Genomic DNA, 25,797 nt, shown 5'->3' with positions numbered 1-25,797 from the left:
CCAAAGAGGACATACAGATGGACAATAAACATGAAGACACTTGATGTCACTAGTTATCAGAGAGATTCAGATTGAAACCACAAAGAGATTCACCTCACACTTGTCGGAATGGCTATCATCAACAAATCAACAAACAACAAATGTTGGCGAGATTGTGGAGAAAAGGGAATCCTTGTGCACTGCCGGTGGGAATGCACCTGGTGTAGTCACTGTTGAGAACAGTGTGGAATTACTCAAAAAACTAAAAATGAACTGCCTTATGACCCTGTGATTACACTACTAGGAATTTATCCAAGAAAACCTGAAACATCAGTTTGAAAGAACATGTGCACCCTTGTATTACTTGCAGCATTTACAACAGCCAAGATTTGGAAATAGCCCAGGTGTTCATCAGTAGATGATTGGATAAAAAAGCTGTGGTACATTTATACCATAGAATACCACTTGGCCATAAAAAAGAAGGAAATCTTACCTTTGCAACAGTATGGATGGGTCTGGAGAGTACCCTGTTTCCCCGAAAATAAGACAGTGTCTTATATTAATTTTTTCTCCCAAAGTTGAGGTAGGTCTTATTTTCAGGGGACGTCTTATCTTTCCATGTGCTAGGTCTTATTTTTGAGGAAATACGGTATTATACAAGATGAAACAAGCCAGCCAGAGAAAGACAAGTACCATGTGATTTCACTCATATGTGGAATCTAATGAACAAAATGAACTAACAAGCAAACAGAGACAGGTTCATAGAGAGCAGGTTGGCGTTTGGGGGTGTGGGTGGGGGTGGTGGTGGTGGAGGAATTGAGCAAAAAAGCAAAAGGATAAAACACTCATGGATATGGGCAATAGTGTGGTGATTGTGGGCTGTGGCGGAGAGGGGGTTGTTGGGAGAAAGTGGAGAAGGTATGGGGGATAAATGGTGAGGGACTTGATTTAGGGTGGTGAACATGCAGTATAGTGTATAGATGATATATGCATGTGAAACCTGTATAATATTGTTAACTAGTCACCCCAATAAACTCCATAAAAAGAAAGAAAGAAAAAAAAAAGACAGGTTCTCATTATCAGTCAGTGAGACTATAAGTTGGTGTTTTTGGGAATATAAATTTTTTTTCCCTTTGGGAATATAATTTGCATGAAAAGCTTTAAAACAACCAAATTTAGAAATCAATCCTAATAAAATACTATGGAATACATACAGATGTTTGCTGTTATTTGTAAACTGGAAAAACAACAACCCTAAATAGACACCCAATAAGGGGTGACTAAATTAAGATTTATCTTATGAGACTATTTAAAAGGATATATACTAGTACTTATTAATATGGATAAATGTTTAAATTTTAAGTTTCATAAGGACATGATCCTTATTAGCTTATTTTTACTATTTATTCCTAGCATAAGGCCTAGCACACACACACACACACACACACACACACACACACACACACATATATTGTATATATTATATACGTTTTAAGGAGTTAACTTTTTAAAAAAATATATTTTATTGATTTTTTACAGAGAGGAAGAGAGAGGGACAGAGAGCCAGAAACATCGATGAGAGAGAATCATCGATCAGCTGCCTCTTGCACCCCCCCCCAACTGGGGATGTGCCCGCAACCAAGGTACATGCCCTCGACGGAAATCAAACCCAGGACCTTTCAGTCTGCAGGCTGACACTCTATCCACTGAGCCAAACCGGTTTTGGCTATATTTTTTAATTAAAATATTTTAAAATTAAAAATTTATTTTTTAAAAAACTGTTTTAGGTTTACAGCAAAATTAAGGGGAAGGTATAGAGATTTTCCTTCCCATTTACCCTCTGTTTCCACATATATATAGCCTTCTCCGTTATCAACATTTCCCATCAGAGTGTTACATTTGTTACAAGTGATAAACCTCCATCATTACCACCCAAAGCCCATAGTTTACATTAGAGTTTACTCCTGGTGTTGTATATTGCATGGGTTTGGACAATATATAATGACATATATTCATCATTAAAACATCATACAGCTGAAACCGGTTTGGCTCAGTGTATAGAGCATCGGCCTGTGAACTGAGGGGTCCTGGGTTCGATTCCGGTCAAGGGCATGTGCCTTGGTTGCGGGCACATCCCCAGTGGAAGGTGTGCAGGAGGCAGCTGATTGGTGATTCTCTCTCATCAATGTTTCTAACTCTCTATCCCTCTCTCTTCCTCTCTGTAAAAAAATCAATAAAATATATTAAAAACAAAACAAAAAAAACTTCGTACAGTATTTTCATTGCCCCCCAAAAAATCCTCTGTGCTCCACCTATTCATCTTTCCTCCCATCTCAACCCCTGCAAAACAACGATCCTTTTACTGTCTCCATAGTTTTACCTTTTCCAGAGTATTATTTCATTGGGATCATACACTGTGTAGCCTTTTCACTTAGTAATATGCATTTAGGGTTCCTCTATGCCTTTTCATGGCTTGACAGTTCATTTCTCTCAGCACTAACAGTCCACTGCCTGGATGCATTAATTTATTTTGTCTATTGAAGAATATCTTAATTGCTTCCAAGTTTTGGCAATTATAAATAAGTTGCTATAAACTCTTGTGTGCAGGTTTTTGCATGGATATGCTTTCAACTCCTTTGTGTAAATAAATACCAAGTAGGGTAACTGCTTGATAGTTTGGTGAGAGTAGAACTTAGAGTTTAGTCTTCTAAGAAACTGCCAAATTAACTGCCTTCCAGAGTGCCTGAACCATTTTACATTCCTACCCTTAATAAATAAGAGTTCCTGTTGCTCTACATCTTCACCAGCATTTGGTGTCAGTGCTGCAGATTTTGGCCATTCTAAGTATAGTACACATACATTTTTATTAAATACTAGAAACCTGGTGCACGAAATTCACGCACAAGGTGGTGTGTGTGTGTGTATGTTTGTGTGTGTGTGAAGGGGAGATATCCCTCAGCCCGGCCTGCACCCTCTTGCAATTGGGGGGATGTCCGACTGCCGAGATCCAGGATTGCTGGCTACTAACCACTCAACCTGCCTGATCACCCCTAACCACTCTGCCTGCTTGTCTGATTGCCCCTAACCTCCTCTGTCTTGCCCCTGCTGCCATGGCTTCCTCCAGAAGGATGTCCAGGTCATTCAACTGTCTGGTCTAATTACAATAGCATATTACACTTTTATTATTATAGATTTGGTAAATGAATGAAAAATGTTCAGTGAAAAATATAAAATTATAGAAAATTATATTATTTCTGTGAAAAATCTGTATATCAAAAGAACTGGAATGACACACCATGAAATGGGAAAAAGAGGTTGTGAGCATTTGTTAAGAACAGCTTTATTGAGGTAAAATTTTACATACCATAAAAATTCACCCATTGGCCGGGACCGGTTTGGCTCAATGGATAGAGCATTGGCTTGGGGACTGAAAGGTCCCTGGTTCGATTCCGGTCAAGGGCATGTACCTTGGTTGCCGGCACATCCCCAGTAGGGGGTGTGCAAGAGGCAGCTGATCGATGACTCTCTCTCATCGATGTTTCTAACTCTCTATCTCTCTCCCTTCCTCTCTGTACAAAAATCAATAAAATATATATTAAAAAAAATTCACCCATTGTATATGTACAGTTCAACTACATTTATACATTGTGCAATTATTGCCATAATCCAGGATCATGGTCTCATTCCACTTTTTGTTTGGTAAAGGAGGACTTATTCTTTGGAAGTCCCCTTCCCTGAAAGTTGGGTGATGTTGAACTATAAAATCTTAATACATAAAAAGCCGGGGGCCGACACAACCGAATGACTGAACAGCAGGCTGTGTGGGATGACCAGGCCAGAGGTTGGGGGGGCAGTTGGGGGCAACCAGGTCAGCAGAGGGGACACTAGGGGGCGACTAGGCTGGCAAGGGGAGGGCAGTTAGGGGCGAGCAGGCAGGCAGGCAGGTGAGCAGTTAGAAGTCAGTGGTCCTGGATTGTGAGAGCGATCCTGGATGGGAGAGGGTGCAGGCTGGGCTGAGGGGACCGCCCCCTCCCGTGTGCAAATTTCGTGCACCAGGATTCTAGTTATCTATAAAGATTTCAGAGTTGAGCAGGCATGCTATAACTAGATTCTGTTTCGTGTACTATAGTAGGATCATTATTCTTGGTCCTTCTGCAAATAAAAAGGTTCCACAGAATAATGAGTACAGTCACATTTTCCAAAGGAAATGTAAGTATTGGAGTCAAATGTGAGCAGTTCCCTTGTGAGTAATCTTGCTAGCAGAGTACGAAGCTGAGGAAGACCCCCAACCAATCTGGGAAACTGGACGCTACACCCCTGGGCTGGAGCCACCGGTTCTCCGTAAAACGCCAGGGAAAGGGCCTTTGGAGTATATTTGGTTCACTCTCTACAACAGAGACTCCTCCGGGGAACAGCTGACTGGGCTATGTGAGCGCTTACACATCCTTCCCAGCCCCGGGCCCGCGCCGCCGGCAGCCTCGTACCTGCGGAGAAGCAGAGCAGGAACAGCCGGCGCTCCAGGCGGGCCAGGCCCAGCAGAGTGGGGGCAAAGAACATTGCTTCGTCGTCGGGGTGCGCGATCACCAGGAGGGCCCGGCCTCCTCTTCCCGACAGGCCAGCCTGCACCTGATGCTTCATTCGTCCCAACAAGTGCCAAACCCAGAAGATGCCCGGCGCTAGGATGGCCGCCGCCCAGCACAGCACGCCCGCCGACTCCATGCCGGGCCGGGCACGGCGCCTGCGTGCGGGCCGGTGCCGCGCGCCGCTCCGGGGGGAAGCGCGCCTCGCGGGACTGCGTTCCGGGCGGAGGTCCGTCCCGCCGCGCCGCCCCAGAGCCGGGGCCTCACGGCCGGCGCCGGTGGAGGGTGTGCACGGGCGCCTCCCTGCACTTCCCGGTTCCCTCAGCTTTCTGAGGCGTTTCCGAGGCCGGTGACAGCTCGGAACCGAACCCCTTCCTGTCCGTGCCGCCCCGGTCCGCACACACTCCCATGGTTCCGCTGTCAGCGAGGCTGAGGGCGCACTCTGCTGGCCGGGGTCACGGGCTCCGCGGGACCAGCTGAGGGCTGACACCAGGACACCCAGGCGCCGCCCGTGTTCCAGGGGAGCTCGGCGCGATCGCCGCGGAGCCCGGGAAGCACCGGGTAGGTGGACGCGCACCCGCCGGCCTGTGGGCGCCGCTCCCCCCGGGCCCGCGCTCGCGCCGCCCCGTTCCGCCGCGCCCGGAGGGTCGCGGGGCTGGGCTGGGCCTCACGGCCGCCCTCCTCACGCCGGGGAGGCCCGAGTGCGGGGAGCCGGCGCTCGCGGGGCGCCCCGGGCAGTGGCGATGGCGGCGCCGGGCCCTGTCAGGCACGGAGCTGCCGGGCTTGTCTCGGGGGAGGCGCCGCCGCCGCCAGGCCGAGGCGGGACGAGGGGACCGGGCGCGGGCGACCTAGGAAGCTCGGCCGATGAGGGCGCCGGGCCCGCCGGCGGAGGGAGTCTGTCCGCCGACCTTCCGGAAGGAGGAGGAGCCGGCGCGGAGCCGCCTAAGCGCGGCCGCCCGGCTGGGGGAGGGAGCGGGGCTGAGGCAAGATGGCGGCCAAGGTGGCGAAGCAGCGGCGGCGGCTGGAGTGAGCGCCCGGCTCGCCGCGCCGAGCGAGGTACCGAGGCAGCGACCCGCGCCGGGGCCGCGTCCCGCCGCTCAGGCCCGGGGCGCGCCGGCCGCCCGCCCGCCAGCTCCGGTGAGTGGCCGCGGCTTCCGGCCGCCGCTCGTCCCGGCGCTTCCGAGGCGCTCAGGGCAGCGGCCGCGGGGGTGGCGGCCCGCGGGGCCAGGGCCGCCGCGGACCCGCAGGTGGGGACCCGCCCGGCCGCCGGCCCCTTCTCCTCGGCCGCCCCGGGCGCGGCGGGCGCGGCGGGTTCGGGCTGGCGGCGGAGGCGGCGGGGGAGTCGGAGGAAGACGGGCTCGGCGGCCGGAGGTGCGGGAGGGGCGTGCGGGCCAGGGCTGGGCCGCGCGGGCCCCGCTCGCTCACTCGGAGGCGGAGGCGGTGGCCGCCGGGAGAAGGAAGGGCTCGGGAGGGTGACAGCGATGGACTGGCGCGTGAAGAGCAAACTAGTTCGCCTTTCTCACCAAATCACTCTGGAGAGTAATGGCGAAGGGTGGGTCGGGTGGAGATGGCAAAGATGGGAATTCTGTACCTTCTGCCTCTTATATTGGCTTTCAGGTGCGAAGCCGGTGAATTCTCTTTGCAGGGGGTAAGAGGGATTTGAGAAACTGTAATTGAGAAATCAGCCTTCATGGAGAGGAAGCTGAATTTGAATTCTTCGAATGAACTGGACTAGGTATAGTCGAGGACTAAAGGTGTGGGTGGGTGGGAATAAGTGATGTCTGTGAAACGTCAGTTTTATTTATGCTACAGCAGTTAACCTTGGAGAGTAGAGTGCTATCGGTAATTCTAATCTTTGGGATTAGTATATTCACCTGCATCAGATTTGCTTCCTTAATCTTGTCCCAATTTTTAAATTTACATTCCTTGTGTTTACCCTGGCGAGGTAATGCTGGGAGGTGGAACATTTTGCAAAGAGCAACAGGCCTGGGATTTAAAAATGCCAACAAAGTATTCATTCATTCGTTCAGTGTATCTTGATTGGTAGCTCCTGCTGGTGGTCACAATGTGATTGTCCCTTGGATAACTGAAGAGTTGGTGGCATTATTTAATTTTTAATGTTTTTTTCCCCAAAACGTTTTCGTGTACTTTTTCACAAAGTTATTTATCGGAGGAATCAACTTGCTGGGGCTAGGAGTAGCCCAATTTTAGAATCTTATGTCTAAATAGGTAAAAATTATGGAAGAAGTAACCACAGATTGTTGGAAAAAGAAATACTGTATTTTCTTATTTTGTTAAAATCCAGTGGAAGTTTATTTATTTTAATATTTATAGTACACAGTTGCTTTGCCTTGTTTTAAGCACACCTGTTACTGGAAATCAAGGTTAACATGTACATGTAAATAATATGCACATACACACATAAGGATGTGATTACTTGCAATATTAAAATAAAACACTATTTTCTTTTACAAAAGGCTTGCCATATGTTGAACTGCTCCCCCAAGAAAATATAATACAAAGAGTCCTGGTTCTTCCTTTTATGAAATTGTGACATTTTGGCATATGATCAACCTTTCTGTGCTTCAGTTTCTTCACCTATGATAGGAGAAAATATCTCTCCCAGGGTTGGCTGTTGTGAGCCTAAGAAAGTTAATAGTTATGAAATAATTTTAAATAGGTTGAGAGGGTTATATTTCTGTGAGGTAGTAACAGCTCCCTCTGCCCTTGTGAAATGCTTTATTTGCACATCTCATGGCATTTACACTTTCTACCTTATATTTAGCTGGAGGGAAGGACAGGCCCTTCTCTGATTTTATCTTTAAGTTTATGGCAGATTTAAAGATAAAATCATAGGACTTCATTTTCTGTGTAGAATATTGATACTGCAATATTTATTAAATGAATAAACATTGCATTCTAATTAGAAAAATGGATTCACATTACAACTTATCCAAATACACTTGTTACCTCTGGTGTAACATTCTCTGAGATATCCATCTATCTATATAAAAGCCTAATATACAAATTGTCCCTTTGGAGTTTGAGAGACCCAAGAGTTTGATCGCTTGCCATGATGTACGCAGCGAGGAACAAAGGAAAGCCCTGGCCAGCAGCTGGCAGCTGGGGAAGGAAGGCCACGGCCAGCAGGTAAAAGGCTTCAATCAGCCCTGACTGAAGGGATAGGGACTCTATCTCTGCACGAATTTCGTGCACCAGGCCTCTAATACATACATACACACACACACACACACACACACACACATATATATGTATATATGAAAGGCTAATATGCTAAGTGTCCCTCCTACCATCTGACCGATCACTATTACGTGCACCAGGGGGCAGAAGCTCAATGCAGAAACTGCTGAGCTGCAGTGATTTGGCAGCAGCAGGTCTTGGGTGACGCATCCTGAAACCAGAGAGGAGGGAGCACGATTCCTAGAGGGGCCCTTTGACTGTGGGTTATGTTGCTGCTGGGGCACTGTCAGCCCAAAATCCGCTTTACTGCACACTTGCGTTTGTGTTCCACACTCTGTACGGTAACTTTGCAGAGTGCCCTCTTGCACTCCGGGACCTCTCAGGGGATGTCAGAGAGCTGGTTTTGGCCCAATCCTTGCAGGCTCACTCCACAGACGCCTTTCAAGCTACGTTGCCACCCTAGGTGCTGCCGGCTGGGTAGGGACCACATGAGGTTGGTTCCAGGGTGTGTCCAGCCCATCTCACCCAGTCCCACCTTCCAGCCACATTCTGGTTAATTTCTTTTCAATGTGCACGAATCTGTGCATTGGGTCACTAGCATATATATCTATATATAACTGCTTGTCATGTTGAATTTAATTATATAGTAAGACTTAAGTATTTGGACTGCCTACATAATTTTTTTAAAAAGGCACAAAATCTTTGAAATTAACTTATATTTTCTTTGAACTTAATTGTTTAAAAGTTTGTTTCCAGGCTAGGCAAATTTAGATTAGTTTTTTAAAAAGCTTTTTTAAAAAATGGTGAAGGATGAGATTTTCTTGCCATTGCTATCTGCAGTGGAAAGCAAAGGGCTTTGAATAGGCCAGGACTTGATGTAGGTCAGCAATTTTCCACCTTTTCTTCTCATTGGCACACATAAACTAATGACTAAAATTCTGCAGTACCAAAATATATTTTTGGTGATCTGACAAAAAATTAGGTATAATTTTGATTCAGTCGCACTTGATGGCTATTGTGTCGGCTATTGCCAATTTTTTTTAATTAGACAATATAAGGGAAAAGAGGTCAGTGCCCCTGATGAAGTAGTCAGGTATTGAATGTTTTAAAAATTCTTATGGCATGCTGGTTGAAAATAGCTGATGTAGGTAAATGACAGGATATTTGTTACTTATTTCTTTGTGTTTATTTTATAGTTCAGTTTTAATTGTATTTCGTCTTAGTTACAATTTTATTTTTATTTTTTAAAATATATTTTATTGATTTTTCACAGAGAGGAAGAGAGGGATAGAGAGTTAGAAACGTCGATGAGAGAGAATCATCGATCAGCTGCCTCTTGCACGCCCCCCACTGGGGATGTGCCCGTAACCAAGGTACATGCCCTTGCCCGGAATCGAACCTGGGACCTTTCAGTCTGCAGGCCGACTCTCTATCCACTGAGCCAAACCGGTCCCAGCCATCTTAGTTACAATTTTAAACTCTTATCAAATATCAAATATCTTATGATATGAGGTTTCCCATACTTATTGTAGTTTTGTTTATCCTTCCTTCCTCTTCCTTTCCTTCCCTCTCTCTCTCCCTCTTCCCTCCCTTCCTCCCTCCCTCCCTCCTTTGGAGATTTTTAAAAAGTTTTGTTTTAGAGAAAGAGGAAAGGGGTGGGAAGAGAGAGGAATGGAGGGAGGGGGAGAGATAGATAGATAGATAGATAGAGATAAGAGCAAAACATTGATGGGCTACTTCCTGCACTTTCCCTACCTGGGAATCGAATTGGCAACCTTTTGGTGAACAGGATGATATTCAACCGACTGAGCCACATCAGCCAGGGTCCATCTAGAATTTTACTTCAGATATGGATTTTGCTAGAAGTAGTAAATGTTCATCATGATTAATTGTGTTGACTTATTGATTAGAGGTTCATATATAGTTCATTGCCCTGTGTAACTGGTGTTAAGTGCTTTTTATGTCCAGGGCACATTACTAAGTACTATAAAGGTGAGCGGATTAATATGTGCACAAATAACTCAGTTTATAGATTGCCTGATACTTTGTCCTTTTCAACTTTGAGGATGCAAAAAGTACATTTAGATAGATGGTTAAGAAAACATTTTGTTTGTTTCTTTTTCTATTAGGACTTATTAGGAGTATTAAAAAGCTATGAAAAGCTTCTGATATGTAAAAATAACTATGTAGAGCATTGTTTTATTTGGGTATTCTTATGGTAGTAGTTTTCCTTGAACATTTTTATTACCAATTTTTCTACACCAAGAGCTAGTGTGGTCAAAATATTTTATTACTTGGATAGTTTTCAGATATAACATACAAATAAATCCTCTTTGCATTTGAAGAGGAATTCTTCAGTTCAATTCTTCCATGTGTGCTGTTATTACTTTTACTTAAAAATGATCTCAAAAGCAAATTTAAGTTGGTTAAAATAAAATGTTAATAATTTATAGAATTATAGAACATAGAGTAATATAGGTTATCTACAGATGCTCCTTTATGGGGTTATGTCCTGCCAAACCCATCTTAAGTTGAATATATTATAAGTTGAAAATGCACTGAGTAGACCTAACCTATTGAAGGAACATCCTAGCCTAGGCTACCTGAAACATACTTAGAATACTTACATTAGCTTTCAGTTGGGCTAATGTGAATTCTTTTAAAAAATTTTATTGATTGATTTGAGAGAGAGAGAGAGAGAGAGAGAGCGCGAGCGAGAGCGAGCTAAACACCAGTTTGTTGTTCCACTCATTGATGCATCACTGGTTGATTCTTGTATGTCCCCTGACCGAACCTACAGCCTTGGGACCTCTGATGATGGTCTAACTATTAGCTACCTGGCTAGGGCTGGGCTAATGTAATTTCATCTCAAGAGTAATTACTTCCCTTTTCTCATCAGAAGCAGGACACACAGCATATTACAGAGATGGGAAAATACAAAACACAATTTTCAAATAACTCTGGCAACGCAGTACACTTTAGAGCAGTGTTTCCCAACCTTCTCTCATGATGAGAATCACCTGGTGGAGTTGTTAAAACACAGATTCCTGAATCCCAACTAAGAAGTGCTAAACTAGAATTTTTGAGAACATATAGGTAAAATTGCATACCTAACTTAGTGCTCTGTATATAAAATCTGTCTTAGAGCACTAGTTAATTTTACCTATATACAATTTTACCTATATGTTCCCAAAAATTCTAGTTTAGCACTTCTTAGTTGGGATTCAGGAATCTGTGTTTTAACAACTCCACCAGGTGATTCTCATCATGAGAGAAGGTTGGGAAACACTGCTTTAGAGTATCTGCTGTTTATCCTCTTGATCAAGTCAATTTGTTTTGTTTTTTGTTAATCCCCACTTAATATTTTTCCATTGATTTTTAGAGAGAGTGGAAGGGAAGGGGAAAGACAGAGAGAGAGAAACATCGATGTGAGAAAGACATATGGATTGGTTGCCTTCCACATGGCCCTTACCTGGGATAGAGCCTGCAACTGAGATATATGCCCTCAACTGGAATTGTTGGAATCAAACCTGCAACCCTTAGGTCCACCGGCAGATGCTCAATCCACTGAGCCAAACCCACTAGGGCTTGATCAAGTCTTTGACTGGGAGCCTTCCTCAAGAAAGTATTGTACTGTGTATTGCTAGCCCAGGAAAAGGTCAAAATTTGAAATATGGTTTCTACTGAATGCCTATCACTTTTACCACATTGTAAAGTGGAAAAAGATCATACGTAGAACAAATGTAAATTAGGGGCTACCTGTAGTCTTACCTTGTTTTACTGTTTTCTGATGGCCACAGAAATGAAGTAATCTGTCTAAATTGTAATGGGGCACTAGCAGGATCCAGTCTTTTGACATCTAGTGTAGTGCTCCTTTCATTATACCATATCATCGATGGCAGCAATTTCAACCAGTGTGCTACAAGAGTTTTAAAAACATGCAATACCTGACTGAGTGGTCGGGCACTGACCTCTTTTTGCTTAGATTGTCAAATAAAAACATGACAATTGCCAACACAACAATAGCCATCCTGTGTGAATAAATCAAAATTATACCTTTGTTTGTCAGATCAGTGAAAAATGTAATGTTTCTGGCGTGCCACAGAACTTTAGTAATTAGTTTATACGTGCCACTAGAGGCCCGATGCACCAAGTTCATGCAATCGCAGCAGCTGCCTCGGCCCTCCCAGCCCTGGCTTCATCCAGAAGGTTGTCTGGATGGTTGTTCTGCTGTTTTGCTGTCCAGTCTAATTAGCATATTATGATTTTATTATTATAGATGAGAGAAAAAAGGTTAAAAACCACTGATCTAAGGGATTATTGAATGTGATGTTACTTAAAAATTGGGGTAGATGGGAATAAGATCATTTATTCAGTTTAGGTATTGAATTTAAGGTATTTCTTCACTGGGAATTACCTACTTTGCTTAATTGTCGGTCTGCTGTGGTTAAAAAAATGTCTTTGAGGTTGTCTGGACCTAGTGATATATATTTTTTAAAACTGTATTTTTATTGATTTCAGAGAGGAAGGGAGAAGGAGAGAGAGTTAGAAACATCAATGATGAGAGAGAATCATTCATTGGCTGTCCCCTGCATGCCTCCTACTTGGGACAGAGCCTGCAACTTGGGCATGTGCCCTGACCAAAAATTGAACTATGACCTCCTGGTTCATAGGTCAGCTATTGATCCATGCCAATGGGGCTGGGCCTAGTGATATTTTATGAAATTAAACTATTACAAGAAATTTTGTTACGCCAGTGGTTACCTTTGAAAACTAAACATAGAGATTATACTAGTAAATTAGCTATTGTTTGCTTCCTTAACTCTAAAACTTTTTCTGTTTGTAAATTTGTTTTTGATCCAGTTGGGATTTATTTCTGGTTGCATTAATTCCACCAAATAGCCAGGATGTCAATGCTATTGAGTGAATAATCCATCCTTTAGATTTGCAACTTTTATATTTTATTCTGAATGTGTTTGGAACTGTTATGTTCTATTATGTTCTCTTGGTCTTTTGTTGTATATTACCATATCCTTTAAAATATTATTGTTTCATAATTGTAATACTGGAAGGGTTAGTCACCTGTTCATTACTCTGTGTTCTTTTTCAGCCTTTGACAGTCCTTGTCTATGTGTTTTAGATGAACTTTAGAATCATTCTGTGAAGTTCAAAAAGAAATCCTGTTGAGATTTTTATCGGGAATACTGACTATTTATTGGGAGTATTGAATTTAAAGGTTAATTTGGGGGAAATTGGCACCTTTATGTACTTACTATCCTCTAACAGACTTTCATATTCTCAGTAGATTTTCAGACTTTATTTCAATTAAGTTCTGCACATTTCTTATTTATTTTGTTAAGCAAATACAGTAGGAAGTCAAACAGGAGTTTATATTCTATGAGGGAGAAAGAGTACATACATGTCATAATCAAGTAAAATGAAATAATTCATTAGGTTATGATTAATCCTATAAAGAAGAACAAGGGTGATGTGGTTGAGAGTAACTGGTGGGAGCCTACCTTATACTGTGGCTGGGAAAGGCTTTTCTGAAAAGATGACATTTGAACTGAGACTTAAGTTCGGGGAGAAGTCAACCGTGGGATAAGCCAGGAAGAATGTTGCAGGCAGAGAGGAAAGAAGGACAAAGACCTGCGGCAAAAAGGGTCCTGCAGAATGACAACTGGAAGGAAGCTTTAGCTGCTGAGGCCTTCTGAACAATTGGGAGAGAAACAGCCAGATTGGTTGGGACTTGTGGGCCCTAGTGAGTATTGGGATTTTATTTGAAGTTCCCTGGGGAGTTTTAAGCAGAATGACATGTTCTGATTTCTGAATGTTTTGATTTTTCAGTGGAAAAAGTATTGAAGTAGGAAGTGTCTTTAGGAGTTTCTTGCAGCAAGAGATGAAGTTGGGGGAGTTGAGATGGAGAAGAGTGGGAGGCTTGGGGGAAGTGCAGGAGTGGAAGGAAGAAGAGGACTTAGTTGGAATGGGTGTTATTGAAAGTTAAGCACTGTTAGGTGCTAGGGAGGCCATATGAGCAAAACAGAGATGGTCCCTGCCCTTACAGGTGTCTAGTGTTTTTATTTTTGGATATAATTCAATAAATTTATTTTAAGTTAATTGTGTTTTTCTACCTTATTTTGGTACATACCTAGAAATAGAGGCTGTTCATTAGTCTTGCTTTATTTTGCTTCAGAACTTAGCAGTTTCTCTCTGCTTTTAGGTCAAAGGGGAGCAGCAGAACATGATCTTTATTAGTAAGATAACTATCTCTGAGTTAAAAAAAAATTACCTTGGAGAAGTTACTTAGCCTTTTTGAAACCTTAATTAGGGGAAATAATGGAACGAGTATTTTAGATGAGCTTTTATATGGCCAAGCTGTTAGTGCATTGCCTAGTATATAACAAAAGCTCAATAAATAGTAACTTTTTTTAATGCTCCTTAGGTATTGTCATATCTACTATGATAAGCTTCTAGAGTTCAAGTTTTTCTAATCTGAATACACTGTTCTCTTTTGAGTTAATGGAGGAGAAAATTGGCAGATAGTTGTTCATTTTGGCTTTTTTAAATACATCACACACACACACACACACACACACACACACACACGTATAAATATATTATTTCAGGGAGGAAGTGGGGGGGAGAGAGAGAGAGAAACATCAGCGATGAAAGATCAGCTGCCTCCTGCTCGCCCCACACTGGAGATGGAGCCCACCACCTAAGCATGTGCCCTTAACCAGAATCAAACCCAGGACACTTCACTGAGCCAAATCAGGTAGGGGCCATTTTGGCTTTTAATATATATTCATTCTTATAGTTGAAAGAGTGACTATTGCTCAACTCATTTCAATATAATACAACTGTACCCCAAGTTCTCAGATGTGTGTTATCTGCTGCTCTCTTGGAAAACTTGTTCTTTCTTATTTTATGTAGGGATAAAGCAGGGATGGTTTTTTTAAATTTATTTAAAAAATTACTTATTGAATGTATCCTTAGGTTAATCAAATAAATATGTCCTTATTCTTGTTTTTCTTTCAGTATCACACTTTATCAGTGTAGGATAGTTTAACCTAAAAGGCCTCTTCTTTAGCTCCCATTTACTTTTTAAAATATATTTATTTTTATTGATTTCAGAGAGGAAGGAGGAGAGAGAAACATTAATGAGAGAGAATCATTGATCAGCTGCCTCCTGCAAGCCCCTTACTAAGGATGGAGCCCGACACCCAGACATGTGCCCTGACTGGGAATTGAACTGTGACTTCCTGGTTCATAGGTCGATGCTCATCCACTGAGCTAGGCCCTTTCTTTCTTTCTTTCTTTTTTTTTTTTTTTTTTAATTTAATATATTTTATTGATTTTGTACAGAGAGGAAGGGAGAGAGATAGAGAGTTAGAAACATCGATGAGAGAGAATCATCGATCAGCTGCCTCTTGCACACCCCCTACTGGGGATATGCCCGCAACCAAGGTACATGCCTTTGACCGGAATCGAACCCGGGACCTGTCAGTCCCCAAGCCGATGCTCTACCCATTGAGCCAAACCGGTCTCCGCTGGCTAGGCCCTTTCATCTTATCTTCTAAGTGAGATGTCATAATATAAAGAGGATACAGATAAAATATCTTGTTAATGCCTTCCCACAGAGGAGTCCCCCTCCCACCCCCACACACACTTTTTAAGAGAATAGTTTATACCGCAGCAGAAATATTATTCCAGTTTAGCACCACTCTAATCTCATACAAATTACAGAATTCACTTAGATGATTTCTCCTCTCTCCTCTCTGAGGGCTGGACTCTGAGATAAGCTCAGGAGGTAAGCTTTCTTTTCTCCTTTTTAAATTAAAAAATTTTAAGTTTTCAATTACAGTTGACATACAATATTGCATTAGTTTCAAGTGTACAACCAAGCAATTAGACATATAATTTATGAAGTGACCACCTGGTAAGTCTTGTACCCATCTGACAACATAGAGTTATTCCAATATTAGTAACTATATTTCCTATGTTGTACTTTATAGCCTCATGATTATTTTAAGTTCTTAGTTTATTAATCCTCTCATGAAAAAAAATCTGTGATTACCACAGATAAAGTCACTGAAGAATCTTAACTTCTTCTGTTGTCCCATCTCCAGCTCACTTTTTGCAGCACCAACAATGGCCTTTGCACTTCTCCGAATTTTCTTCTTCTGTTCCTCTCTTCAGGTCACTGTTTTCTCACTCATTCACATCATGTCTTGCAAGTCTGTTTGGGTTCATTTTTCTTTGGGTAACCCAAGGAATCATAATCATGCCAAAGCCAATTGCCTTGCCACCAAGCACAAAGATGACATTTTGGCTGGGTTTTCCCGAATTTTTGTCTCAGGTAACGGACATTGATGATCATTTGTTTCTGATAAACTAGTCTGTTGGTTATGAACTTCCTGCCCCATACAGCTACTGTGTTCTTCATGAGAGTGGCCTGTGATTTAAAAAAAAATTAAATTAAAAAAATATATATTTTATTGATTTTTTTACAAAGAGGAAGGGAGAGGGATAGTTAGAAACATTGATGAGAAACATCCATCAGCTGCCTCCTGCACACCCCCCACTGGGAAAGTGCCTGCAACCAAAGTACATGCCCTTGACCGGAATCAAACCCGGGACCCTTCAGTCCACAGGCCGACGCTCTATTCATTGAGCCACACCGGTTTTGGCAAAAAAATTAATTTTTATTAATACTCACCTGAGGACATGATTTTAGAGAGAAGGAAAGATAGAACAAAGAGAGAGATTGGTTGCCTTTCTGTATGTCCCCCACTGGCAATCATGCCTGCATCCTAGGTATGTGGCCTGTTGGGGAATCGAATCTGCAACCTTTCCATGTAGAGGATGACTTCCAGCTGAACCACCACAGCCAGGGTCATCATTGTTTTTTCTTTTTTTTTTTTTCAAAAATATGATTTTGTTGATTTTAGAAAGAGGAAGGGAAAGGGAGAAATGCCTATTGGTTACCTCCTACATGCCCCCTAGTAGGATTCAGGACAACCTAGAATTGTGCTCTGACCAGGAATGGAACCGACCAACCAACTGAGCCACACCAACCGGGGTCATGATTTTTTTAAAACTGACAGTTCGGGCTGGTGTGCCTCAGTGGTTGAGTGTCTATCTATCAACCAGGAGGTCACGGTTCACTTTCTAGTCAGGCCATTTGCTTGGGTTTCAGGCTCGATCGCCAGTGTAGAGGGTGCAGGAAGCAACCGTTCAATGATTACCATCACTTGTTTCTCTCCTTCTCCCTTCCTCTCTGAAATCAATAAAAATATATTTAAAAAAACAAAACAAAACAAAAAAACACACCACCAAAACTGGCTATTAGTATTTCTCAATCCTTTCCCTTTTCACTCATCCCATATGGCCACTACCAAAATGTCCTCTGTATCTATGAGTTTGTTTCTGTGTTTTTGTATGTGTTTGTTTACACATATAATTGAAATCATATGTTATTTGTTTTTCTCTGTCTGATTTATTTTACTTAGCATAATAAATACCCTCAAGGTCCATCTGTGTTGTAAATGTCAAGATTTCATTCATTTTTTTATGGCTGAGTATTATTCCATTGTATAATATATATAACAATGGAATATTAGTATATTTTGGCATCTGCAATGTTATAGAGGCCATTCCCCTATTCCATACTTTTGTATCAAATGGTTTTATTATTTGATCATTTAAAATAAAATTGAATTGTGTATTTTGTAGGATTATTTTTCTGCTTTGGTGAGTGAACTGTGGGCTTCGCCGTTGTGTGACCCTCGGTGGGTTCATTCTTGCTCATCAAAAGAGGCATCTATGGTCTCACCACAATGAAGTACATTTTTAATCCCCCCCACCACCAACCTACACACACACATACACACATACATACACACACGCACGCACGCACGCACTCGTGTGTGCACGCAGCTGAGTTCACCCTGAAAATCTATCCAAGTACATTTTGGTTAAACAGAGATTTTTGGTCAAAAGCCAGGAGTTCCCAGTGAGAAGGGATTTTTTTTCTTTTTTCTTTTTGATTACTGTTTTTGAAATTTTGTTGTTGCAAGATACGTTTCCTGTTGAGTAAATTTGTGTGTGTGTGTGTGTGTGTGTGTGTGTGTCTGTCTTTATTATAGTAGTTCCTCCTTATCTGCAGAGGATGTTACCAGACTGCTTCTGTGCTGGGGGCTAGCCCTACCCCTGTAGGGTCAGGACCTTTCATGAGTCAGGCGGCCTCCGGTCCTGACTCCTGCAGGAACAATTTCACCATAGAGTCCAGGTGGAAGTGAGAGGACGTTTATTAAAGCTTGGGACAGTGGGCGTGGACGGGCCCCTGGAGACAGGATCAAGGGACAAGCCTGGGACAAGCAGGCACTGCCCATTGCTCCCCTGGGTGCTTGTCTTATGGGCACCCTTAGAGCTCAGGGTAGAAGAAGCCAAGTACATGCCTGACGAAAGGGGACACAGGTTTGCTCAAAGAGCTCACGCCAGCATCCTGTGTCCTGAGGGTTTTATCTGTTTTCTGCAGGTGGGAATCTTAGGGCAGGTCTCTGGGGTGGATCTCAACAGACTATTCACTAGATTTCTGGATATGTCATTTAGTACATTGATATATGAAAATGAGCTTATAATGGGGCTGAGGTCATTTTACTTCTTTTTTAAAAAATATATTTTTATTGATTTCAGAGAGGAAGGGATGGGGGAGAGAGAGATAGAAACATCAATGATGAGAGAGAATCATTGATTGGCTGCCTTCTGCATGCCCCTTACTGGGGATCTGGCCCACAGCCTGGGCATGTGCCCTTGACCAGAATCAAACACGGGACCCTTTAGTCTGCAGGTGGATACTCTTCCCATTGAGCCAAACCAGATAGGGCAGGGTCATTTTCTTTTTCTTTTTACTTTTATCTTGGACTAGTGGCCTGGTGCATGGATTTGTGCACGTTGAAAGTAAATTAATTAGAAGAAATATTTTAATATCGCTATTGGCCCTTTCTCTGTGATAGAAGTGTCAGAGATGAAAGAAAATTAATAAAATGTACATGAAAATAATATATAAATTGATTAATAAATAAACAATAACAACATGATGTAACAAATATTTTACATGAAATTTTTACTGTCAGAATCTTTATCATTAATTTTTTATTTAATTAATTTATTTTTAAAAAAATCTTATTTACTTTTTTTTAATTGATTTTTTTACAGAGAGTAAGGGAGAGGGATAGAGTGTAAAAAACATTGATGAGAGAGAAACATCAATCTGCTGCCTCCTGCACACCTCCTACTGGGGATATACCCACAACCAAGGTACATGCCCTTGACCGGAATTGAACCTGGGACCTTTCAGTCCACAGGCCAACTTTCAATCCACTGAGCCAAACCAGTTAGGGCTATCATAAATTTTTAAAAATATGCTGGGTATTCTGGAAAATTTATATCATATGGACAGACTTTGTCTTTGCTACAACATCAAGTAAATTTTCCATCAGATGATTTTTTCATCGGAGAAATTTATGGATAGGTAAAATTGACATGTAACAGTCATTCCACCACAACTGTGTTCGATAATTGCATCCTCATTTAACTCATTTTCGCTATGAAGGCAGTTCCTACCAGTATTGGTAGTACATGTCGATAACTGTTCTTCAGACATATTCTGTCAATGATGTCACCTTCAGAGTTGTGTTGTGCCAATAATTGTTCTTCAGAAATACTCTGTCAACATAATTTTCTTTCAGCCTTAGAGATACGTTGTGGCAGTAGTTGATAGTTTCAGCTTCAGAATGTCAACAAATGTGATGTCATTACCTGGCGCCCACAGCCATAGTTTCTGGGCTGGGCTGGGCTGTGGGCCACATTTTGTGCCATGGGGTCTTCTTGGCAGCATCAGCCACGATTTGGTGGTCTTTTGCTCCTGGGTGGTGGCAGGGCCTGTGTCCCACTTGGGAGAAGCCAAGTGTTGCTTTTTGGGTGCCAGGTCCGTAGTGCTATTTATTGTTAAATGGCCGGTCACTAGGGAGAGGAAGTTGGGCATTGCTATGTAACATTATTACCTACCCTGTTTTCCCAAAAATATGACAGTGTCTTATATTAATTTTTGCTCCCAAAGATGTGCTAGGTCTTATTTTCAGGGGATGTCTTATTTTTCCATGAAGAAGAATATGGTACACATTTATTGTTAAATAAAAATAAAGGAAATTTATTACCTGTATACGGTATGGTAGTACGGTAGTTGTCAACACAAATCAGACAAACTGTGAATCCTACAGTATCAAGAATTTACTCATTTATTCAACGACAATCATGTCACCATCTTCTGGAACATCATCATAACAATCCAATTCCTGAATTTCCTGGTGAATTTCTTGTGACTCCATTTCTTTCAGAATCAATGGACCAAATCTCTCATGTTTAGCCTGGGGGGGGCCTTATTTTCGGGGGATGCCTTATATTTCACTCAGAAGGAAACCTGTAAGTAGGTCTTATTTTCGGAGGATGTCTTATTTTAGGGGAAACATGGTAGCACCCTCAGCCACCGTTTCTGGGCTGGGCTGGGCTGTGGGCTGCATTTTGTGCCATGGGATCTGGGCAGCATCAGCTGCGATTTGGTGGTCTTTTGCTCCTAGGTGGTGGCAGGGCCTGTGTCCCACTTGGGGGAAGCTGAGTGTTGCTTTGTGGGTACCAGGTTTATGGTGCTGTTTCTCTGTAAATGGCCAGTGCGTGTCATGGCAGTTCCTGCATCTGCCCCCTGGTGGTCAGTGCGTGTTATAGTGACAGGTTGGACACTTAGCATATCCTATATAATTAAAGGATAATATGCAAATAGACTGAATGGCAGAATAATCAAACAACCAATCAAAGCATAATATGCTAATGATATGTTAAATATGCTCAACTGCTCGTTATAACATGCACTGACAATCAGGGAGCAGGCATACTCTAGTTGCTATGTTGTGCACTGCCCATCAGGTGGCAGATGCTCTGACTGGTAGGTTAGCTTGCTGCTGGAGTCTGGCCAATGGGGGCTGAGCGAGATGGGCCAGACACGCCCTGATCGTGCACCAGTGGGGTCCTCAGCCTGGTCTGCACCCTCTTGCAGTCTGCAATCAAGGACCCCTGGGGGATGTCGGAGATCCTGTTTCAGTCTAATCCCTCAGGCTGCTCCCCTTGGGAGGGCGCCAGACACAGGGCTCATGGCTGGTGAATACTGCTGCGGCAGTGTGAGCCTCTCCCGATCGATTGCGGCAGGCACAGTGGGGGTGGAATGAGCAGGAGCGGGAGCGTTGGACTGTGGGTTTCAGTCAGATTCCTACAGGCCACACAGAGGGACCCCACCCGTGCATGAATTTGTGCACTGGGCCTCTAGTTAGCATATACACACTAGGGGCCTGGTGCACAAAATTTGTGCATTCGGGGTGGGGGTCCCTCAGCTCAGCATGCCCCCTCTCAGACTGGGAGCCCTCCGGGGATGTCCTATTGATGGCTTAGGCCCACTCCCCTTGCCTACACCGAAGTTTGGTCTACCTCTGTGGGAGGTGACCCGCCGATCAGGGGAAGGTGCCAGCCCCATCAACCCACTGCTGCAGCCACTGTCAGCCACCATAGCCACCAAGGTGTTTCCATCAACATGGACTCCAGTCCTTTCACCATGAAAAAAATGACAACTTTCTTTAGGCATTTTCAAGATGTGTCTTTTATAGGATATCTTGCTTCCTCCCTCCCCTCCCCTCCCTCTTCCTCTCTCTCCTCCCCTCCCCTTCCCTCTTTTCCCCTCCCATCCCCTCTCCTCTCCTTCCCTCCTCCCCTTCTCCCCTCCCCTTCTCCCCTCCCCTTCTCCCCTCTCCTTCTCCCCTCCCCTCCCCTCCCATTCCCTCCCCTCCCCTTCCTCTTTTTCTCACCTGAGGATATCTTTTCATTGATTTTTAGAGAGTGTGGAAGAGAGAGAGAGAGGGAGAGACAGAGAGAAACATCAGTGTGAGAGGGACACTTTGGTTGCCTCCTACATGAGCCCTGACCTGGGCCCCGGCCAGGGAAGAGCCTGTAACCTAGGTACATGCCCTTGATCAGAATTGTACCTGGACCCTGTGGTTGGCAGGCTGAAGCTCTATCCACTGAGCCAAACCAGCTAGGGCAGGATATGACATTTCTTAACTTCTCCAGCAGTGGACCTTCTTTTTTTTCTCTCCAGGAGTGAGGTGGAAAACCCTTAGATTATCTTCTTGGATTCTTATTACCCAAGTTACCAAGAACAACACTGTAAGTGGCAGCATATAGGGAGCTTAGCCAATTAGTGGTCAGAAAAGGTGTTTACACTCAAACTGGTTTGGCTCAGTGGATAGAGTGTTGGCCTGCAGACTGAAGGGTCCCAGGTTTGATTCCTGTTAAGGGCATGTACCTTGGTTGGGGTCCATTCCCAGTGGGGACTGTGCAGGAGGCCACTGATTGATATTTCTCTCTCATTGGTGTTTGACAGTTTATCTCTCTCCCCTCTTTTCTGTAAAAAATCAATAGAATATATTTTTTTAAAAAAAGAAAAGAAAAGGTGTTTCATCTGCAGCTTACGTGCAGAGGATCCCCTGCATTGTGTCCACTGGGCTTAGGCCCAGCAGCCCCACATTTGCTGTGTCCCTGGGCTGAGGGGTGTGGATCCTGTGGATATAACACATGGTGCCCACCAGAGCATGCCCCACACCCGGTGGCCCTGTGTTAGCTGTGTCCGCTGGGATGGGGGTGTGGACCCGGGCCGCTTGGCACTTGTGCTTGGCGCTCTCAGTCACTTGTCCTAGGACCCACTCCGCTTGGCGCCCATAGGCCACTCCTGGTGGGGCGCGTTCTGGGACCCTGGCTGCTCAGGGCCTATGTGCAGGCCTACAGGCTCAGAGCAGTCTGGGTCCTGAGCATGTTCCTGGGACCTAGGCTGCTCAGCTCCTGCGTCTGCAAATTAACTTACCATATTTGTTGGGTTAATTTGCATACACATTCCTGATTGGCTGGTAGGCATCATGGAAGTATGGTCAATTTGCATCTTTCTCTTTTATTAGTGTAGATGTATATTTGGCTCTAATTAGGTGTTTTTAAAAAAATATTTTATTGATTTTTTTTACAGAGAGGAAGAGAGAGGGATAGAGAGCTAGAAACATCGATGAGAGAGAAACATAGAGCAGCTGCCTCCTGCACACCCCCTACCGGGGATGTGCCTGCAACCAATGAACATGCTCTTGACTGGAATCGAACCTGGGACCCCTCAGTCCGCAGACCGATGCTCTATCCATGAGCTAAACCGGTTTTGGCTATTTTTTTGTTTTTATCTATCACCCTAAGGTGATTTAAGCTACCTGCTCTTAGATATCTTTGGTTAGGGGATAGGTTTAAACCACCCGCTCTTGGGTATCTTTGGTTAGGGAGGATAAAATCTTGGGGTTTATTGGCCAGCTGTTAATTGTTCAGCCTTTCCAGCTGTTTGTTCAGCCATTTGTCTCAGTTTTCTCATTCCACTTGCCAGGGAATTTTCCTAGGTTCTTACTAACTTGCTTTAGGAATATGTTCCAAGATCCCCAGTGAATACCTGAAACCATGGGTGGCACTGAATCCTACATATACTATGCTTTTTTTTCTATTACATACATACCTTTTCTCAAAGGAACCAGTTTACTTCTTTTGGTGTATCCAAATTGTCAGCATTGCTGTTCTTGTGCTTTGGGGCCATTGTAAAATAAGGGTTACTTGAACACACGTACTGTCATACTACTACAGTTGATTTGATAATTGAGACAGCTACTGAGTGACTAATATGCATAAACAGAATGGGTATGCTGGACACAGGGATGATTCATTTCTTGGCAGGATGGAGGATGGAGTAGGATGGTGGGAGATTTAAAAGTCACGAATTATTTCTGGAATTTTCCATGTAATATTTTTGTATTGTAGTTGATACTGCAGTAGCTGAAATGGCAGGCAAAGGCAACTATGGTACTTTATTTTTTATTTTATTGATTTTTTTACAGAGAGGAAGAGAGAGGGATAGAGAGTTAGAAACATTGATGAGAATCATCGATCAGCTGCCTCCTGCACACACCCCCACTGGGGATGTGCCCGCAACCAAGGTACATGGCCTTGACCGGAATCAAACCTGGGACCCTTCAGTCCGCAGGCCGATGCTCTATCCACTGAGCCAAACCGGTTTCGGCCAACTATGGTATTTTAATGTGGGAAGATACAAAAAGGAATTTAAGTAGAGCAATTTCATTTTACTATATTTTATTGCCTGTTTGTAAAATATAGGAGGCTAGTTATGAGTTTATCTGTAAAATTCAGAAAAATGTGTTCTTGTCACTTATAAGAGTGACATTTAATTCTAGTATATTATTTTTTTAAAGTATATTTTATTGATCTTTCACAGAGAGGAAGAGAGGGGGATAGAGAGTTAGAAACTTGATGAGAGAGAATCATTAATCAGCTGCCTCCTGCACACCCCCTACCGGGGATGTGCTCATAACCCATGTACATGCCCTTGACCGGAATCGAACCTGGGACGGCAGACCGACGCTCTATCCACTGAGCCAAACCGGTTTCAGCTATATAGATTTCTTATAAGTTATTGGCCTCAAGATAGATTTTCAAGAAAGAGATGAAAATAAAAAAGACATCACAGAACTTCTGTCAGAGGTTATCAGAATATTGGTATACAGTATGTCCTAATGGAGTAGGTTTCCTAAACTGCTGCACAATGATTCTAAAATTACTATCAAGGAAAAAAAAGTACAAGAATCAGGCTAATGGCTAACTCCACTTAGTGTCTTAATTATTCTCCACACTAACATCGTCAGAAGGTCTCTAAGAAATAGGCAACAGTGACTGCTACAAAAGCTTCAGTGTCGTTTCCTCTCACGCGGGTCTTTTCAGAGCAGAGAGGGTGCAGTGTCTAATAACTGTCGCAGCCTTTGCAGCCTTTCTTCCCAAGCAGTGGCCAGTGTCCACATCTCATGTCCCCTGTAGAGTGTGCCTGACCAGCCCCAGTCCAGGCCCTGGGAGTTCTTCACTCTGCCCTGTGCTGGGGTGAACCCCCTGGTGGAAGGGAAGGGGATCTGGCACTGGGTTGAGAGTCAAGTTACCAAGGTTCTTTGCTAGTACCTCTGACCCCATTTGAGAACCAGCTGAACCTTCTTTTTTTTTAAAATCCTACCTCATGGATATGTTGTTTATTTATTTATTTTTTTTTGGGGGGGGGGGATATGTTTTTTATACTTTATTTTATAAGTCCTTACCATAGGAGTCAGGATATTTTTTCCCCATTGATTTTTAGAGAGAGTGGAAGGCATGGGAGAGGGGGAGAAAGGGAATTAGGGGGAGGAGGGGGAGAGACAGAGACATAGAGAAAGAGAGAGAGAGAGGATGTATATATATATATATATATATATATATATATATATATATATATAGTAGGTGTACCAGTTATTAGGAGGAAGAGATTAGGAGGAATGGATTTTTTTTCAATAGATGAAGTTACACATATGTTGATATATAATATATGTGATTTCATATGTATGCTATTTTGTTGTATTGACAGCAAGCTTCAAAACTTATGTTCAATTTGCTGAAGGTGTTAACATCATAGATATTTTTATGCTTAAAAATATCAAATTTTGTGCCCCAAAAAAAGAGCATTTGCAGGAAGTTTTAATTCATTACTTTATTTTGAATAAAAAGTTATTGTATACTTCGGGAAGCTTATGGTGAACATGCTCCATCTCAAGACACTTGTGAATGCTAGGTTTAAACGCTTTAAAAGTGATGATTTTGATGTGAAAGACAAAGAACGTCCAGGTCAACTGATAAAGTTTGAAGACCAACAATTATAAGCATTATTGGATGAAGATGCATGTCAAACTCAAAAACAACTTGCAGAAAGATTAAACGTTGCTTAGCAAGTAATTTTCGATCGTTTACAAGCAATAGGGAAGATTTTAAAGGAAAATGGGTGTCACAATAACTGAATGAAAGACAAATGGAAAACTGAAAAGTC

General features: G+C 43.0%; 2 protein-coding genes across 22 annotated transcripts in view; one reads left to right on the top strand and one right to left on the bottom strand.

Annotated features, from left to right (window-relative positions):
* PIGL (phosphatidylinositol glycan anchor biosynthesis class L) overlaps nt 1-4,705 on the bottom strand; it is a 181,226-nt gene extending 176,521 nt beyond the window's left edge. For both annotated transcript variants that reach the window (XM_084861596.1, XM_084861595.1), the window contains exon 1: nt 4,464-4,705. In XM_084861596.1, coding sequence (XP_084717722.1) covers nt 4,464-4,698 — 235 coding nt within the window. In that variant the 5' untranslated portion in view covers nt 4,699-4,705. The remainder of the gene's footprint in view (nt 1-4,463) is intronic.
* A 122-nt stretch (nt 4,706-4,827) lies between these two features.
* Nucleotides 4,828-25,797, top strand: part of NCOR1 (nuclear receptor corepressor 1) — a gene marked incomplete at its 3' end in the record, with an annotated part of 185,671 nt that continues 164,701 nt past the window's right edge. For 7 of the 20 annotated variants that reach the window (XM_084861463.1, XM_084861466.1, XM_084861471.1 and 4 more), the window contains exon 1: nt 5,481-5,696. Of the gene's footprint in view, nt 5,121-5,156; nt 5,701-25,797 lie in introns of those variants that run through there. The other 13 variants (XM_084861460.1, XM_084861457.1, XM_084861472.1 and 10 more) reach the window with 8 other exon arrangements.

Source organism: Pipistrellus hanaki (assembly GCF_964339955.1).
Source record: "Pipistrellus hanaki genome assembly, chromosome: 16".
Lineage (NCBI taxonomy): Eukaryota > Metazoa > Chordata > Mammalia > Chiroptera > Vespertilionidae > Pipistrellus > Pipistrellus hanaki.
The sequence above is the reverse complement of the archived record's forward strand: the minus strand, read 5'-3'. Positions and strand labels throughout refer to the sequence as shown.